Below are 19148 nucleotides of genomic sequence, written 5' to 3' on the forward strand. Positions count from 1 at the left end.
CAAAATATTAGACATTTCATCCAGCAACAATAAAAAGAATAATACATCATGAATAAGCAAGGTTCATTCCCAGAAATGCAAGGTTGATTTAATGTTCAAAGAATAATCAAGGTTCATTTCCAGAAATGTAAAGTTGGTCTAATGTTCAAAACTCAATCAGTACAAGTCATCATAACTGAATAATGAAAAAAATGATTTCAGTAGATATTAGTTAAGTATTTGACAAAGTTCAATACTCTTTCATGAAAAACTCGAAACAAACTAGGAATGTAAGGGAATTCCATTAATCTGATAAAGGGTACCATCAAAAAACATACAACAAACATAATACTTATTGATTAGTAACTGAATGCTTTCCCTGGAGATCAGAAACAAAGCAAGTATGTTTGTGTTCACTAGTTTTATGAAATATTGTACTGGAAGTCCTAACCAATAAAATAAAGCAAGAAAAAATAATTTAAAGGCATAATAATTGAAAAGGAAGAAGAAAATTATTTTTATTTGCAGTTGACATAATTTCTATGTAGAAAATGTCAAGGAATATTTACAGCCAGTATAACAAAAACTGCTAGAATTTATAAATGAATTTAAAGATTGCTGGATAAGGAGTTAGTATTTTGAAAATGATCTAGTATAGAAATAATCTAGTATTCTTATTCTTTCTTGAAGTTTTCCTTTTTCTTTTTTTTCCCCAATTGCTTGAAGTATGTTTGTAATTGCTCACTGGAGCCTTTTATCATGACTATTTTAAAACCCTCATCAGATAATTCCAACATCTGTGTCATCTCAAGGTTGGCATATGTTGATTGTTGTTCTGGTTTGCTAATGCTGCCTTTTCACAAAACACCAGAAATGGATCGGCTTTTATAAAGGGGGTTTATCTGGTCACAAAGTTACAGTCTTAAGGCCATAAAGTGTCCATGGTAAGTCATCAACAATTGGGTACTTTCGCTGGAGGATGGCCAATGGCGTCCGGAAAACTTCTGTTAGCTGGGAAGCCACATGGCTGGTATCTGCTCCAGGGTTCTGGTTTCAAAATGGCTTTCTCCCAGGACATTCCTCTCTAGGCTGCAGCTCCTCAAAAATGTCACTCTTAGTTGCTCTTGGGGCATTTGTCCTCTCTTAGCTTCTCAGGAGCAAAAGACTGCTTTCAAAGGCCATCTCCAAAATGTCTCTCTAAGCTGTAGCTCGTTTCTCAGCTCCTGTGCATTCTTCAAAGTGTCCTTCTTGGCTGTGGCAAGCTCGCTCCTTCTGTCTGAGCTTATATAGTGCTCTAGTAAACTAATCAAGACCAATGCTGAATGGGCAGGGCCACACCTCCATGGAAATTATCTAATCAGAGTTATTACCTACAGCTGGGTGGGTTGCATCTCCATGGAACCACTCAAAAAAAGAATTAAATCTAATCAACACTAATATGTCTGACAATGCAAAATTGTGTCAAAGATAATGGTGTTTTGGGGGACATAATACATTCAGATTGGCACAACTGTCTTTTTTTTTTTCTTATCCAGCTTGTAATCATCTTGGTTCCTGGTATGATGAGCAATTTTCTTTCAAAATCTGGACATTTGGGGTATTATGTTATAATACTCTGGATTTTGTTTGTCTCACTTTTTAGCAGGCCTCTTTGGACCTCCTCTGACACCACTCCAATGGGGGAAGAGGGTGGATGGGTGCCACCTCATTACTGTCAGGTGGGAATAGAAGTCACGCTTTCTCACTTGGCCTCCTATTGACACCTGGGTGGAGAGGGGCTCCTTGTTATTGCTGGGTAGGGGTGGGAGTTCAGGTACCCACTAGGGCTCCAATGATATTATGCTGATTGGGCAAGGGTTGAGGAGGTTGCATCCAATTCCTGCTTCCCACATGGCCTCCATTGACACCATGGGAATGGGTGGCTTTGTTACCACCAAGTAGTGGAGAAAGTTCTGATGCTCTGTCTCTTCTGATATGTTCCTAGTGTGGTGGGAACTACCTCATTATTGGCATGTGGGAGTGGAAGACAAGGGTCCCCACTCCATGGGGTCTCTACTGACAGAAACTGAGACAATCCCAAAAAGGGTAAACCCAAAGCAACCCATGCCAATACATAATCAAATTCATAAAACTGAAGACAAAGGAAAAAAATCTTTAAAATATCCAGAGAGAAATAATTTAGTACTTACAGGGGAAAAATAGTTTGAATGACAGAGAATTTCTCATCAGAAATCATGAAAGCCAGAGATAGTGGCACAACATTTTTCAAATGGTGAAAGAAAAAGATGTCAACCAAAATTCTATACCTAGTGAAAATATTCTTCAGGAATGAAGTGTAAATCAAGACATTCTCAGAAGGAGAATTAAGAATTTGTTACCAGCAGACCTACAAAAGAATGGCCAAAGGAATAGAAAAGAAATGTTAAAAGAATCTTAGAACATCAGGAAGGAAGAAAGAACACAGTAAGAGCAAAGATCTCAAAAGGTCACATCCTGTATGATTCCATTTATAAAACACTTATGAAGTGACAAAATTATACAGATGGAAAACAGATTAATGGTTGCCAGGGGTTAGGGATGGTGGGGAGGAGATGGTAGGTGTGATTATAAAGGGATAGCATTAGAGAGTTCTTTGTGGTGATGTGGCAGTACTGTATCTTGGTTTCAGTGATGGTTACAAAAATGTACATATGTGATAAAATGATGTAGAACTATATACACACATATTGTACCGATGTCAAATTTCTGGTTTTGATATTGTAGTATAATTATGTAAGATATAACCATTGGGGGCTATTGTGTGAAGGGTACAATGGACCTTTCTAATTATCTTTGCAACTTCCTTTAAATGTATAATTATTAAAAATTTGAAAGTATTTAAAAGAATGAACCACTGATATATGCAGCAATATTGAAGAACTGCTAAAACAGCATGATGCAAAAACAGCCTGAAATAAAGTATGTATACTGTATTATTATAGGTGGTCCAAGAATAGTTAAGAAGTATATGAAGTGTATGAACATGTAAAGCTAATTTTTGGTGATAGCAGTTGAAACAGTGCTGATCTACAGGTGAGTGTTGGGTGGTTTTTTGAGTAGTATGATGGTTAGGTTCATGTGTCAACTTGTCCAGGTGATGGTGCCCAAGTGTCTTGGTCAAGCAAACACTGGCCTAACCATTACTGAAAGGACATTTGTGGCTGGTTAATAAATCAGAAGGCTGGTTTATTAAATCATGAGTCAATTGACTGCATCTGTGGCTGATTACATCAATGAAGGGCATGCCTTCTGCAATGAGAGAATTTAATCAGGTGGATTTAATCCAATCAGTTGAAGAGTTTTAAGGGAGAAGAGAGAAAACTTTCACTTCCTCTTCAGTCAGCCAGCCTCTCCTTGGAAGTTCATCGAGGACCTTCAATGGAGTTGCCAGCTCGCTGCCTGTCTACGGATTTTGGATTCCATGCATCCTGCCCTACAGAGTTTGGACTTAAGCATCCTTCCCAACAGAATTTGGACTCATGCATCCCTACAGTTGTGTGAGACACTTTTATAAAATCTCATATTTACTGATATCTCCTGTTGGTTCTGTTTCCCTAGAGAACCCTAACTAACACAGCTAACAAAGGGCACATATGAACTCAATTTATCAAAACCTGTCAAACTGTTCATTTAAGAGCTGTACATCTTAATTTATACAAGTTATAGCTTAATAGAAAAGTTTTAAAAAATCAGAAATAACATTCCAAAAATGGCATCTTCTTTTTACCAGTTACTCTTAAAACAGTCAAACAGTAACATTTGTGCCCATCTCCTTCCCTCCAGCAAGAATTCTTTGAACGCCTCTATGTCATGTATACTGTTGGATACTCCATTTCCTTTGGTTCCCTGGCTGTGGCTATTCTCATCATTGGTTACTTCAGGTGAGTGACTCCCAATCACTCTTTCTGTACTTCTGGATAAAGGGACAGGTTTTGTTTCCCTATCCATAGAACATACAAAGGTCTCACATTCCTCAGTGTCTGCAAGTATTTCTACCAAACTCGCAGTTCTTTTTAATTGTCCTAATGTTATTGTATTGTGCGACTTTGACAATTTATTGTTCATGAGAAGTTTTTTTTTTTCTGGTTTAAAAACTTACAGCCATGGAGGCGGGGCAAGATGGCAGACTGGTGAGCTGTATGTTTTAGTTACTCCTCCAGGAAAGTAGGTAAAAAGCCAGGAACTGCGTGGACTGGACACCACAGAGCAATCTGTCTTTGGGCATACTTCATACAACACTCATGAAAACGTGGAACTGCTGAGATCAGCGAAATCTGTAAGTTTTTGCGGCCAGGGGACCCGCGCCCCTCCCTGCCAGGCTCAGTCCCGGGGGAGGAGGGGCTGTCAGCTCCAGGAAGGAGAAGGGAGAATTGCAGTGACTGCTCTTATCGGAAACTCATTCTACTGATTCAAACTCCAACCATAGATAGACTGAGGCCAGACACCAGAGACTCTGAGAGCAGCCAGCCCAGCAGAGAGGAGACAGACATAGAAAAAAAACAACACGAAAAACTCCAAAATAAAAGCAGAGGATTTTTGGAGTTCTGGTGAACACAGAAAGGGGAAGGGCGGAGATCAGGCCTTGAGGCGCATATGCAAATCCAGAAGCAAGGCTGATCTCTCTGCCCTGGGCACCTTTCCTTAATGGCCCTGGTTGCTTTGTCTATTAGCATTTCAATAACCCATTAGATCTCTGAGGAGGGCCGTTTTTTTTTTTTTTTTTTTTTTTTAAATCCTTTTTTGCTTTTTCTAAAACAATTACTCTAAGAAGCTCAATACAGAAAGCTTCAAAGAATTGAAATTTGGGCACCTCAAGTCAAGAGCAGAACTAAGAGAGCTCTGAGACAAAAGGCAATAATCCAGTGGCTGAGAAAATTCACTAAACAACACAACTTCCCAAGAAAAGGGGGGTGTCCGCTCACAGCCACCATCCTGGTGGACAGGAAACACTCCTGCCCATCGCCAGCCCCATAGCCCAGAGCTGCCCCAGACAACCCAGTGTGACGGAAGTGCTTCAAATAACAGGCACACACCACAAAACTGGGCGTGGACATTAGCATTCCCTGCAACCTCAGCTGAATGTCCAAGAGCTGGGAAGGGGGAGCAGTGTGAATTAACAGAGCCCCATTCAGCCATCATTTGAGCAGACTGGGAGCCTCCCAACACAGCCCAGCAGCCCAGAACTGCCCTGGGGGGACGGCACTCACCTGTGACATAGCACAGTCATCCCTCAACAGAGGACCCGGGGTGCACAGCCTGGAAGAGGGGCCCACTTGCAAGTCTCAGGAGCCATACGCCAGTACCAAAGACTTGTGGGTCAGTGGCAGAGACAAACTGTGGCAGGACTGAACTGAAGGATTAGACTATTGCAGTAGCTTTAAAACTCTAGGATCATCAGGGAGATTTGATTGTTAGGGCCACCCCCCCTCCCCGACTGCCCAGAAACACGCCCCACATACAGGGCAGGCAACACCAACTACACACGCAAGCTTGGGACACCAATTGGGCCCCACAAGACTCACTCCCCCACTCACCAAAAAGGCTGGGCAGGGGAGATCTGGCTTGTGGAGAGCGGGTGGCTCGTGGACGCCACCTGCTGGTTAGTTAGAGAAAGTGTACTCCACGAAGCTGTAGATCTGATAAATTAGAGATAAGGACTTCAACTGGTCTACAAACCCAAAAAGAACCCTATCAAGGTCAGCAAATGCCACGAGGCCAAAAACAACAGAAAATTATAAAGCATATGAAAAAACCAGACGATATGGATAACCCAAGCCCAAGCACCCAAATCAAAAGACCAGAAGAGACACACCTAGAGCAGCTACTCAAAGAACTAAAGATGAACAATGAGACCCTAATACGGGATATGAAGGAAATCAAGAAGACCCTAGAAGAGCATAAAGAAGACATTGCAAGACTAAATAAAAAAATGGATGATCTTATGGAAATTAAAGAAACTGTTGACCAAATTAAAAAGATTCTGGACACTCATAGTACAAGACTAGAGGAAGTTGAACAACGAATCAGTGACCTCGAAGATGACAGAATGGAAAATGAAAGCATAAAAGAAAGAATGGGGAAAAAAATTGAAAAAATCGAAATGGACCTCAGGGATATGATAGATAATATGAAACGTCCGAATATAAGACTCATTGGTGTCCCAGAAGGGGAAGAAAAGGGTAAAGGTCTAGGAAGAGTATTCAAAGAAATTGTTGGGGAAAACTTCCCAAATCTTCTAAACAACATAAATACACAAATCATAAATGCTCAGCGAACTCCAAATAGAATAAATCCAAAAAAAACCCACTCCGAGACATATACTGATCACACTGTCAAACATAGAAGAGAAGGAGCAAGTTCTGAAAGCAGCAAGAGAAAAGCAATTCACCACATACAAAGGAAACAGCATAAGACTAAGTAGTGACTACTCAGCAGCCACCATGGAGGCGAGAAGGCAGTGGCACGATATATTTAAAATTCTGAGAGAGAGGAATTTCCAGCCAAGAATACTTTATCCAGCAAAGCTCTCCTTCAAATTTGAGGGAGAGCTTAAATTTTTCACAAACAAAGAAATGCTGAGAGAATTTGCTAACAAGAGACCTGCCCTACTGGAGATACTAAAGGGAGCCCTACAGACAGAGAAACAAAGACAGGACAGAGAGACTTGGAGAAAGGTTCAGTACTAAAGAGATTCGGTATGGGTACAATAAAGGATATTAATAGAGAGAGGGAAAAATATGGCAAACATAATCCAAAGGATAAGATGGCCAATTCAAGAAATGCCTTCACGGTTTTAACGTTGAATGTAAATGGATTAAACTCCCCAATTAAAAGATATAGATTCGCAGAATGGATCAAAAAAAATGAACCATCAATATGTTGCATACAAGAGACTCATCTTAGACACAGGGACACAAAGAAACTGAAAGTGAAAGGATGGAAAAAAATATTTCATGCAAGCTACAGCCAAAAGAAAGCAGGTGTAGCAATATTAATCTCAGATAAAATAGACTTCAAATGCAGGGATGTTTTGAGAGACAAAGAAGGCCACTACATACTAATAAAAGGGGCAATTCAGCAAGAAGAAATAACAATCGTAAATGTCTATGCACCCAATCAAGGTGCCACAAAATACATGAGAGAAACACTGGCAAAACTAAAGGAAGCAATTGATGTTTCCACAATAATTGTGGGAGACTTCAACACATCACTCTCTCCTATAGATAGATCAACCAGACAGAAGACCAATAAGGAAATTGAAAACCTAAACAATCTGATAAATGAATTAGATTTAACAGACATCTACAGGACATTACATCCCAAATCACCAGGATACACATACTTTTCTAGTGCTCACGGAACTTTCTCCAGAATAGATCATATGCTGGGACATAAAACAAGCCTCAATAAATTTAAAAAGATTGAAATTATTCAAAGCACATTCTCTGACCACAATGGAATACAATTAGAAGTCAATAACCATCAGAGACTTAGAAAATTCACAAATACCTGGAGGTTAAACAACACACTCCTAAACAATCAGTGGGTTAAAGAAGAAATAGCAAGAGAAATTGCTAAATATATAGAGACGAATGAAAATGAGAACACAACATACCAAAACCTATGGGATGCAGCAAAAGCAGTGCTAAGGGGGAAATTTATAGCACTAAACGCATATATTAAAAAGGAAGAAAGAGCCAAAATCAAAGAACTAATGGATCAACTAAAGAAGCTAGAAAATGAACAGCAAACCAATCCTAAACCAAGTACAAGAAAAGAAATAACAAGGATTAAAGCAGAAATAAATGACATAGAGAACAAAAAAACAATAGAAAGGATAAATATCACCAAAAGTTGGTTCTTTGAGAAGATCAACAAGATTGACAAGCCCCTAGCTAGACTGACAAAATCAAAAAGAGAGAAGACCCATATCAACAAAATAATGAATGAAAAAGGTGACATAACTGCAGATCCTGAAGAAATTAAAAAAATTATAAGAGGATATTATGAACAACTGTATGGCAACAAACTGGATAATGTAGAAGAAATGGACAATTTCCTGGAAACATATGAACAACCTAGACTGACCAGAGAAGAAATAGAAGACCTCAACCAACCCATCACAAGCAAAGAGATCCAATCAGTCATCAAAAATCTTCCCACAAATAAATGCCCAGGGCCAGATGGCTTCACAGGGGAATTCTACCAAACTTTCCAGAAAGAACTGACACCAATCTTACTCAAACTCTTTCAAAACATTGAAAAAATGGAACACTACCTAACTCATTTTATGAAGCTAACATCAATCTAATACCAAAACCAGGCAAAGATGCTACAAAAAAGGAAAACTACCGGCCAATCTCCCTAATGAATATAGATGCAAAAATCCTCAACAAAATACTTGCAAATCGAATCCAAAGACACATTAAAAAAATCATACACCATGACCAAGTGGGGTTCATTCCAGGCATGCAAGGATGGTTCAACATCAGAAAAACAATCAATGTATTACAACACATTAAAAACTCGAAAGGGAAAAATCAATTGATCATCTCAATAGATGCTGAAAAAGCATTTGACAAAATCCAACATCCGTTTTTGATAAAAACACTTCAAAAGGTAGGAATTGAAGGAAACTTCCTCAACATGATAAAGAGCATATATGAAAAACCCACAGCCAGCATAGTACTCAATGGTGAGAGACTGAAAGCCTTCCCTCTAAGATCAGGAACAAGACAAGGATGCCCGCTGTCACCACTGTTATTCAACATTGTGCTGGAAGTGCTAGCCAGGGCAATCCGGCAAGACAAAGAAATAAAAGGCATCCAAATTGGAAAAGAAGAAGTAAAACTGTCATTGTTTGCAGATGATATGATCTTATATCTAGAAAACCCTGAGAAATCAACGATACACCTACTAGAGCTAATAAACAAATTTAGCAAAGTAGCGGGATACAAGATTAATGCACATAAGTCAGTAATGTTTCTATATGCTAGAAATGAACAAACTGAAGAGACACTCAAGAAAAAGATACCATTTTCAATAGCAACTAAAAAAATCAAGTACCTAGGAATAAACTTAACCAAAGATGTAAAAGACCTATACAAAGAAAACTACATAACTCTACTAAAAGAAATAGAAGGGGACCTTAAAAGATGGAAAAATATTCCATGTTCATGGATAGGAAGGCTAAATGTCATTAAGATGTCAATTCTACCCAAACTCATCTACAGATTCAATGCAATCCCAATCAAAATTCCAACAACCTACTTTGCAGACTTGGAAAAGCTAGTTATCAAATTTATTTGGAAAGGGAAGATGCCTCGAATTGCTAAAGACACTCTAAAAAAGAAAAACGAAGTGGGAGGACTTACACTCCCTGACTTTGAAGCTTATTATAAAGCCACAGTTGCCAAAACAGCATGGTACTGGCACAAAGATAGACATATAGATCAATGGAATCGAATTGAGAATTCAGAGATAGACCCTCAGATCTATGGCCGACTGATCTTTGATAAGGCCCCCAAAGTCATCGAACTGAGCCATAATGGTCTTTTCAACAAATGGGGCTGGGAGAGTTGGATATCCATATCCAAAAGAATGAAAGAGGACCCCTACCTCACCCCCTACACAAAAATTAACTCAAAATGGACTAAAGATCTCAATATAAAAGAAAGTACCATAAAACTCCTAGAAGATAATGTAGGAAAACATCTTCAAGACCTTGTATTAGGAGGCCACTTCCTAGACTTTACACCCAAAGCACAAGCAACAAAAGAGAAAATAGATAAATGGGAACTCCTCAAGCTTAGAAGTTTCTGCACCTCAAAGGAATTTCTCAAAAAGTTAAAGAGGCAGCCAACTCAATGGGAAAAAATTTTTGGAAACCATGTATCTGACAAAAGACTGATATCTTGCATATACAAAGAAATCCTACAACTCAATGACAACAGTACAGACAGCCCAATTATAAAATGGGCAAAAGATATGAAAAGACAGTTCTCTGAAGAGGAAATACAAATGGCCAAGAAACACATGAAAAAATGTTCAGCTTCACTGGCTATTAGAGAGATGCAAATTAAGACCACAATGAGATACCATCTAACACCGGTTAGAATGGCTGCCATTAAACAAACAGGAAACTACAAATGCTGGAGGGGATGTGGAGAAATTGGAACTCTTATTCATTGTTGGTGGGACTGTATAATGGTTCAGCCACTCTGGAAGTCAGTCTGGCAGTTCCTTAGAAAAGTAGAGATAGAGCTACCATTCGATCCAGCGATTGCACTTCTCGGGATATACCCGGAAGATCGGAAAGCAGTGACACGAACAGATATCTCCACGCCAATGTTCATAGCAGCATTATTCACAATTGCCAAGAGATGGAAACAACCCAAATGTCCTTCAACAGATGAGTGGATAAATAAAATGTGGTATATACACACGATGGAATACTACGCGGCAGTAAGAAGGAACGATCTGGTGAAACATATGACAACATGGATGAACCTTGAAGACATAATGCTGAGCGAAATAAGCCAGGCACAAAAAGAGAAATATTATATGCTACCACTAATGTGAACTTTGAAAAATGTAAAACAAATGGTTTATAATGTAGAATGTAGGGGAACTAGCAGTAGAGAGCAATTAAGGAAGGGGGAACAATAATCCAAGAAGAACAGATAAGCTATTTAACGTTCTGGGGATGCCCAGAAATGACTATGGTCTGTTAATTTCTGATGGATGTAGTAGGAACAAGTTCACTGAAATGTTGCTATAGTATGTAACTTTCTTGGGGTAAAGTAGGAACATGTTGGAAGTTAAGCAGTTATCTTAGGTTAGTTGTCTTTTTCTTACTCCCTTGCTATGGTCTCTTTGAAATGTTCTTTTATTGTATGTTTGTTTTCTTTTTAACTTTTTTTTTCATACAGTTGATTTGAAAAAAGAAGGGAAAGTTAAAAAAAAAAAAAAAAAAAAAAGAAAAAAGACAAACAAGGAAAAAAAAAAAAAAAAAAGATGTAGTGCCCCCGTGAGGAGCCGGTGGAGAATGCAGGGGTATACGCCAACCCCACCACCAAGGTTGCTAACATGACCACAGACATAGGGGACTGGTGGTTTGATGGGTTGAGCCCTCTACCATAAGTTTTACCCTTGGGAAGACGGTTGCTGCAAAGGAGAGGCTAGGCCTCCCTGTATTTGTGCCTAAGAGTCTCCTCCTGAATGCCTCTTTGTTGCTCAGATGTGGCCCTCTCTCTCTGGCTAAGCCAACTTGAAAGGTGAAATCACTGCCCTCCCCCCTACGTGGGATCAGACACCCAGGGAAGTGAATCTCCCTGGCAACGTGGAATATGACTCCCGGGGAGGAATGTAGACCCGGCATCGTGGGATGGAGAACATCTTCTTGACCAAAAGGGGGATGTGAAAGGAAATGAAATAAGCTTCAGTGGCAGAGAGATTCCAAAACGAGCCGAGAGATCACTCTGGTGGGCACTCTTACGCACACTTTAGACAACCTTTTTTAGGTTCTAAAGAATTGGGGTAGCTGGTGGTGGATACCTGAAACTATTAAACTACAACCCAGAACCCATGAATCTCGAAGACAGTTGTATAAAAATGTAGCTTATGAGGGGTGACAGTGGGATTGGGAATGCCATAAGGACCAAACTCCACTTTGTCTAGTTTATGGATCGATGTGTAGAAAAGTAGGGGAAGCAAACAAACAGACAAAGGTACCTAGTGTTCTTTTTTACTTCAATTGCTCTTTTTCACTCTAATTATTATTCTTGTTATTTTTGTGTGTGTGCTAATGAAGGTGTCAGGGATTGATTTAGGTGATGAATGTACAACTATGTAATGGTACTGTAAACAATCGAAAGTACAATTTGTTTTGTAAAAAAAAAAAAAAAAAACTTACAGCCATCTAAGTGTCTGAAATCTTTCAGCTGAAAGATCTGTAAAGTATATTTGCTTGCAAAGTGATACAGAGTAGAGTTGAATGAATTATGAGAAATATCATCATAATGTAACGGCTTATTTTACTTTTACCAAATGATTTTGGTACCATTTACAGAAATTTGCCTTATATAATCTTCCAAACTCTCTGATATTAGCACATAAAGTAACAGTATTTATTGCTTTTGTTGTGTTTTTTTTTTAAATCCACTTAAACTTTTGTCCAATTCAATTCAACCTGATTTAAGTCTACACAAAATTTTGAGCATAAAGATGGAGAGATACAGCAGTGAACCACATGCATAGGATATATGTACTTGTGATGCACACAGCTGGTGTGTGCTAAAAATAGGGAAGGAAACAATTACCGTTAGTGTGGTAAGTGCTGTGACTCAGGTGGTGTGTAGTAATTGAGGAAGGCACAGGAGGGACATGAGGGAAGACTTCCCAGATGGAGTGAAGTCTAAAACGATACATGAGTATAAGTAAGATTTAACCAAAAAAGGAAACTGGGAAGAGTATTCCAAATCTAAGTTTAGATCAAGAAAAAGCATGGAATACTTGAGAATTCAGAATTTTAGAGTACGCAGGTAATGGGCTTTGAGGAAAGAGAGCTAAATAGAATTGAGAGCATATGGAGACCTGCAGGTCATATGAAGGAATTTGGACTTTACCTAAGACCAATGAGGAGTCATTGAAACATTTAAGCAGAGGAAAGAAGTGAAATATCACTTGCATTGTAAGGTGGAACATGAGTTGATGGAAAGCGAGAGAGGAAGCCATTAGGAAGAGACTGTAGGAATAAACCAGGACAAGAATATGGTGGCCTGGCATCATTTCTGGATAGAAATGGAAATGTTAAGATATATTAAGGTGGTACCATTTTATAGAATTTAGTTTTAAATTAGATGTGGGAAAAGAAGGAGCAAGGGGAGATGACATATTTAGAAAACTCAAAATAGAGGATTTAGAAGCTTATAGAAACTGAAAACAAAACAAAATGTATTATACTGTTTTCCCTATCATCTATTACTGTTTCCATTTTCTACTACTTTTACTTTTCTATCTGTCTGCTATTACTAAAATGTCAGTGAGGCATTCCCAGGCCTACCTTACCAAACTACAATACCCTCATACCTCTTTCCTGCTTTGATTTTTCCTTAGATTTATCATTATCTAATGTACTATCTGATGTTATGCTTATTGTTATTATCTAAAAATTTTTTTCTCTGTCCCTTTAGAATGAAAAGCTCCATGAGAGTGGGGATATTTATTTCTTCTGTTTTGTTCATTGCTGCATTCCCAGTAGCTAGGATGCACTTGATATGTAGTAAGTGCATGTTTCGGTTTGCTAATGCTCCTGTTATGCAAGATACCAGAAATGGATTGGCTTTTGTAAAGGGGGTTTATTTGGTTACAAAGTTACAGTCTTAAGGCCATAAATGTGTCCAAGCTAAGGCGTCAACAATAGGGTACCTTCACTGAAGAATGGCCAATGGTGTCTGGAACACCTCTGTTGTCTGGGAAGCCACGTGGCTGGCGTCTTCTTCCTTTGCTCCCAGGTTGTGTTTCAAAATGGCTTTCTTCCAGGACATTTCTCTCTAGGTGTCTGGGGGTATTCTCTTAGTTTCTCCCAGGCAAACTCTGGAGTAGCAAAAGTCTACTTTCAATGGCCATCTTCAGAATGTCTCTTTAAACTGCAGCCAATGTCAGGGGTCTACAACTCCAAACATCTCTGAGCTAAACCAGCTAGTGTCTGGGTCTGTGCCAGCATTTTTAAAAGACTCCAGTGATTAAATCAAGACCCAGACTGAATGGGCGGGGCCACACCTCCATGGAAAAAATTCAGTCAGTTATCACTTGCAGTTGGGTGGGTCACATCTCTATGGAAATAACTTAATCCAAATATTCCAGCCTAATCAGTACTAATACGTCTGCCCCCACAAGATTACATTAAAGAACATTGCATTTTGGGGGACATAATACATCCAAACTGGCATAGTGTACAATAATATTTGTTGTATGAAGAAATGAATGACTACTTTAATATTGCAACTACTTCTATCACCATCACCATGTCTTAGCAGTACAGTTTATATTTCCAAAACATTTTCTTTATGGATTCACTAGGCCATAAACGTGGCCTGTGAAAACAAACATTTTTTCACTTTTTCTCTACCATGTTATAGACTCTTTTTGGTATTGAGGAAGATGTGTGATGCAGGCCAGATGAGTAGCATATAAACGATTGAGACAGACTGGACCATTGAATTGACTATCAAGTAAAATATTTTTAGCTCTGTAATACAGGTTTCTATAAATGGCTTTGGGAGCACCAGGGAGCTAGTCCAAATTTAAGAGATGAGAGAGAGAGAGTTCCCAGAACAATTGATATGTAAGCTGGTATTGATGAGAAGGAATTCAGCACATTCCAGATATTGGGAACAAGATGTTCAAAGACTCAGAAGCATGAAGGAGCAGAGTAAACCTGGGGAACATGCAAGAGTCCTGGATGAATGGAGCATTTGATCAATAGGGATGAGTGGCCATATAGGAGGAGTTGAGAAGAAGCTAGATTTTGTGGCACTGGGTTTTGTAGGTTTTTGTCAAGAGTTTTGAATTTTGTCTTATGAGGTTGGCAGGGTGCTAATGAAGCTTTGTAAGCAGAAGTATAACATGATAAGATCTGTCGGTTGTAGAGAGTAGAGTTCCTCAAAGCAGCCTTGTTAAGTTGGCTAGGCATGTATTATCCCAGTTTAGAAACCAGGAAACTGAAGCTCATTGTCAAGGTCACAAAATCATGGGGGTCCCTGAGTACCTCTTTGTTGCTCAGATGTGGCCCTCTCTCTCTAGCTAAGCCAACTTGGCAGGTGAACTCACTGCCCACTCCCCCTACATGGGAACTGACACCCAGGGGTGTAAATCTCCCTGGCAATGTGGGATATAACTCCTAGGGATGAATCTGGACCCAGCATGGTGGGATTGAGAACATCTTCTTGACCAAAAGGGGGGTACAAAATAAAACAAAGTTTCAGTGGCTGAGAGATTCCAAATGGAGTTGAGAGGTCACTCTGGTGGGCATTCTTATGCACTATATAGATTACCCTTTTTAGGTTTTAATGCATTGGAATAGCTAGAAGTAAATACCTGAAACTATCAAACTGTAACCCAGTAGCCTTGATTCTTGAAGACGATTGTATAGCAATGTAGCTTACAAGCGGTGACAGTGTGATTGTGAAAGCCTTGTGGATCACACTCCCTTTATCCAGTGTATGGATGAATGAGTAGAAAAATGGGGACAAAAACTAAATGAAAAATAGGGTGGGAGGGGGGATGATTTGGGTGTTCTTTTTTACTTTTGTTTTTTATTCTTATTTTCACTTTTTCTGGTACAAGGAAAATGTTCAAAAATAGATTGGGGTGATGAATGTACAACTATATGATGGTACTGTGAACAATTGATTGTATACTTTGGATGATTGTATGATATGTGAATATATCTCAATAAAATTGAATTAAAAAAAAAAAGAGCCACACAGGCCAAGACGAACAGCTGTAGCTGAGACAGACATTGTAAAGACAGCCATCGGAAGCTGACACAGACATTTTGGAGAACACCATTTTGAAATGCAACCTGGGAGCAAGCAGACACCAGCCACGTGCCTTCCCAGCTAATAGAGGTTTTCCAGATGCCAATGGCCTTTCTCCAGTGAAGGTACCCTATTGTTGATGCCTTACCTTGGATTCTTTATGGCCTTAAGACTATAACTTTGTAACCAAATAAACCCCTTTTATGAAAGCCCCCCCCCACAAAAAAAAGCCAAAAAAAAAAAAAAAAATCATGGAGGTCAAATTAGAAATGGAACCTATTTCTTCTGACTTCTATCCAGAGCTCAATTCACTGTGCCAAGCTTAACTATGGTTGGTCAGAATAGTAAACAAGTCTCTATGAGAAAAAGAAAAGCCACGTAAAAATTCAGGAGAGTACAAATGTCTGAATAATGATTCTTCAGTTTATGTAATAATTCATCACAGTATTTATTCAGCAATGAGTTCTTTCTGTACAGCAAATAGTTGCACAAAAGTTTCAGAAACTCTTCTGTTTCACGAAACAAAATATCCCTGTAATTAGTATAGTAAATAGTGTTGAGTATCTTAAAAATCAAACCCTACTTATGTATGGTGAATGGCATTATTCATCATAAATAGTTGTCATGTGTACCTGATAACCTGCCCAGCCAAACACTGCGCACCCCTGAAAATGCTCCCAGTGAGTAGCCAATCAGTGGAGAGGGTCATTTGGGTACAATGAATGTAAATATGTGTTGATGACATATTAAAAAGGTAAACACTTCCAAAATAATCTAAATTTAGGTCAGTCTTGTTTGACTTTTTATCTCTAAACTATGAGATATAAAAATATATTATTTTGATTCAAAAAATGCTTTTGTCCCTTAACACTTGTATGCTTCGTCCTTTCTGGAAGAAAAAGTTGTTAGTGTGTTCACTGCACAGGGAAGTTGTATATTTAATTCTTGGTTTTCCCACAGTCAAGCAGTGGTAGAGCTGGGCCTTCTAACCAGGTTATACAACCTTTTCCTTTGTTTTGTTTTGTTTTGTTTTGTTTTGTTTTCTCCATAAAATTAAAATAAATCCTTTTTGGAATTAACTTTCTGTACTGGAAGTTAGTGGAACTCTATCAACTCCTGAGTGTGTTACTGGCTTAACTTGTGTCTGGGGTCCTGTCTTAGATTCCTAGGGCTGCCATAATAAAGTATCACAAACTGGGTGGCTTAAAACAAGAGAAATCTATTGCTTCACAGATCTGGAGGCTAGAAGTCCAGAACTGAGATGTCAGCAGGGCCGTGCTCCCTCTGAAGTCTGTAGGGAAGAATCTGTTCTCTGTCTCTCTCCTGGCTTCTAATGTTGTTTTATCCTAGCAATCTGTGGTTTCATCTGCCTCAGTTGTCACATGGCTTCTCCCCGTATCTTCTGGCTGTGTCCAAATTTCCTCTTCCTGTAAGGACATCAGTCATATTGGAGTAAGAGCCCACTCCACTCCAGTATGACCTATTTTAACTTGCCTAATTCCATCTGCAATGACCCTATTTCCAAAAGGTCCACTGTGAGGTACTAGGGATTAAGATTTCATCTTATCTTTTTGGGGGACACAATTTAATCTGTAACAGGTCCTTTTATAATTCCAAAGCTGTTTATGCTAAAGCAAGTTTGTTTACTCTCAAACATTCTTGGGAAATAAAATTGTTTTGTGCTATCAAAATATCTTGCTTTTTCTTATAGAGAATGTATTGAAAATATGAAAGTTCTAATTTTAACAATGTTTATTCCTTTTCAAGGTGGTTCTCCATTAATCATTTAATTCTTTAACATATAGTATAATATAATACTATAGTATGATATAGCATAATATCTGATACTGTAAAATCTGGATAAACCTGATAATATTTTAGGATAAATTTGAAATTAATCCTCAGAATGTTACATTTTAGTTTTAGATACCCATTGTTTTTATTGGGAATACATAATAATGGGTTTCTGTGATTGCTCAGGTTTATCATACTTTCCTCTTGTTTGGAGGGAATTTGGAGCTCATTTGTACTTTCCTTTTCCCAATTTCTAATTTTATTGAAATCTAAATAGTGAATTTTCTCTCTGTAGGCGATTGCATTGTACCAGAAACTATATCCACATGCACTTATTTGTGTCTTTCATGCTGAGAGCTGCAAGCATCTTTGTCAAGGACAGAGTGGTCCATGCTCACATAGGAGTAAAGGAGCTGCAGTCCCTGCTCATACAGGATGACCTCCAAAATTCCATAGATGCACCTTCTGTGGACAAATCAAAATATGTAGGTATTTCACCATTTTCTCTCTTTACTGGTGGACAGAACTTTACAAATAAGAAAGTAAAATTTGGCAGTCCATGAAATATAGGTTACCATGTTTTGGCAAGTACAAAATGAAAAAGACTGCCAATTTGTCTACTGATGTTTACAGCCTCAATTCTGTCCTTAACTCTCATCCTAGTTACTCATCATTTTAGATCATCAGAAGTGCTTTGTCTCTTTCCTGAAGAACATTTCTGGAATGGAAATGGCCAAAAAACACCTGAATAGAATAGCATTTGATGTGTGGACTATAGCAACTGTCAGGGCTTACCACTTTCAAAAGTAAAAGGCACACCTGCAAAACCAGAAACTTGGGATTGAAAAACCCATGTTATTAAGTTCATCTATTGCAGATTCAAAGACTTATTCCAAAATAAAGATGCCGTGGTGCTTGATTCTGCTCTTAAATGCCCTGGTGTTACTTAAGTCACCGATAACTCAGTTAATTATTTTGTCAAAGCAAAGTGTGTGGTAATTAGGGGTAGTAGATTGATTTTCTTGATGGTTCTAATTAATGCCCTGCTCTATCCACATACTTTGTCCTGTAACTTTGTAGTCCCTGCCACTACAAAGTGGTGTAGGGACTTGCTTTACCCAGTGGACTGAGGTGGAAGTAAAGTGTGCCAATTGAAGCTAGATCTCTAAAAACCTTGAATATCACTCTACTCTCTCTCAGAACACTGCCATCACCATGACAACAAGTCTAGATTAGTATGTTAGAGAATGAGACACCGTGTAGAGCTGAGTCAAGTCATGCCAATTAAGGTGGTTAGAGACTACCCAGCCTCCAGCTGACTTGCCAGCTGACTGCAGACAAATCAGTGAGTCTAGCCGAGATCAGTCGAGCCCAACCCAGACTGCCACCCAACCAATCCAAACACACATAAGAAGAAATAGATGTTTGTTGTTTTAAGTGATTAAGTTTTAGGGAAGTTTATTTTGCAGTACTAGCTGACTGGTATACCAGGAAAGTGTTGGTCACCAGTAAGCATTCTTTAGGTTCTTAATTGATTCTTTTAATCCAAAAGACATTCCTCATAGAACTTTCAAGAAGGTATCAAGTTAGTAGTATCTAATATACTTTCTCCTTACTTCTCATTAAAATATCCAAGATGACATACAATATGGTTATATACATACTCAACGTATTGATAGACTTATAGATAGCACTGGGAATTAAAAATACAAGTCAACCATACACCAGAAACCTGGAGAAACTTTTCTGTCTGTTAGCACAGTATGACCTTCAGGTGGGGAATAGCAGACATTA

General features: G+C 38.7%; 1 protein-coding gene across 1 annotated transcript in view; it reads left to right on the forward strand.

The window, feature by feature from the left end:
• Positions 1 to 19148, forward strand: part of PTH2R (parathyroid hormone 2 receptor) — a 114176-nt gene that overhangs the window by 47800 nt on the left and 47228 nt on the right. The window contains exons 5-6 of the mRNA XM_037850365.1: positions 3802 to 3899; positions 17650 to 17839. Of these exons, the coding sequence (XP_037706293.1) occupies positions 3802 to 3899; positions 17650 to 17839 (288 nt within the window). The remainder of the gene's footprint in view (positions 1 to 3801; positions 3900 to 17649; positions 17840 to 19148) is intronic.

The sequence above is a fragment of the Choloepus didactylus genome, chromosome 9, assembly GCF_015220235.1.
Source record: "Choloepus didactylus isolate mChoDid1 chromosome 9, mChoDid1.pri, whole genome shotgun sequence".
Classification (NCBI taxonomy): Eukaryota; Metazoa; Chordata; class Mammalia; order Pilosa; family Megalonychidae; genus Choloepus; species Choloepus didactylus.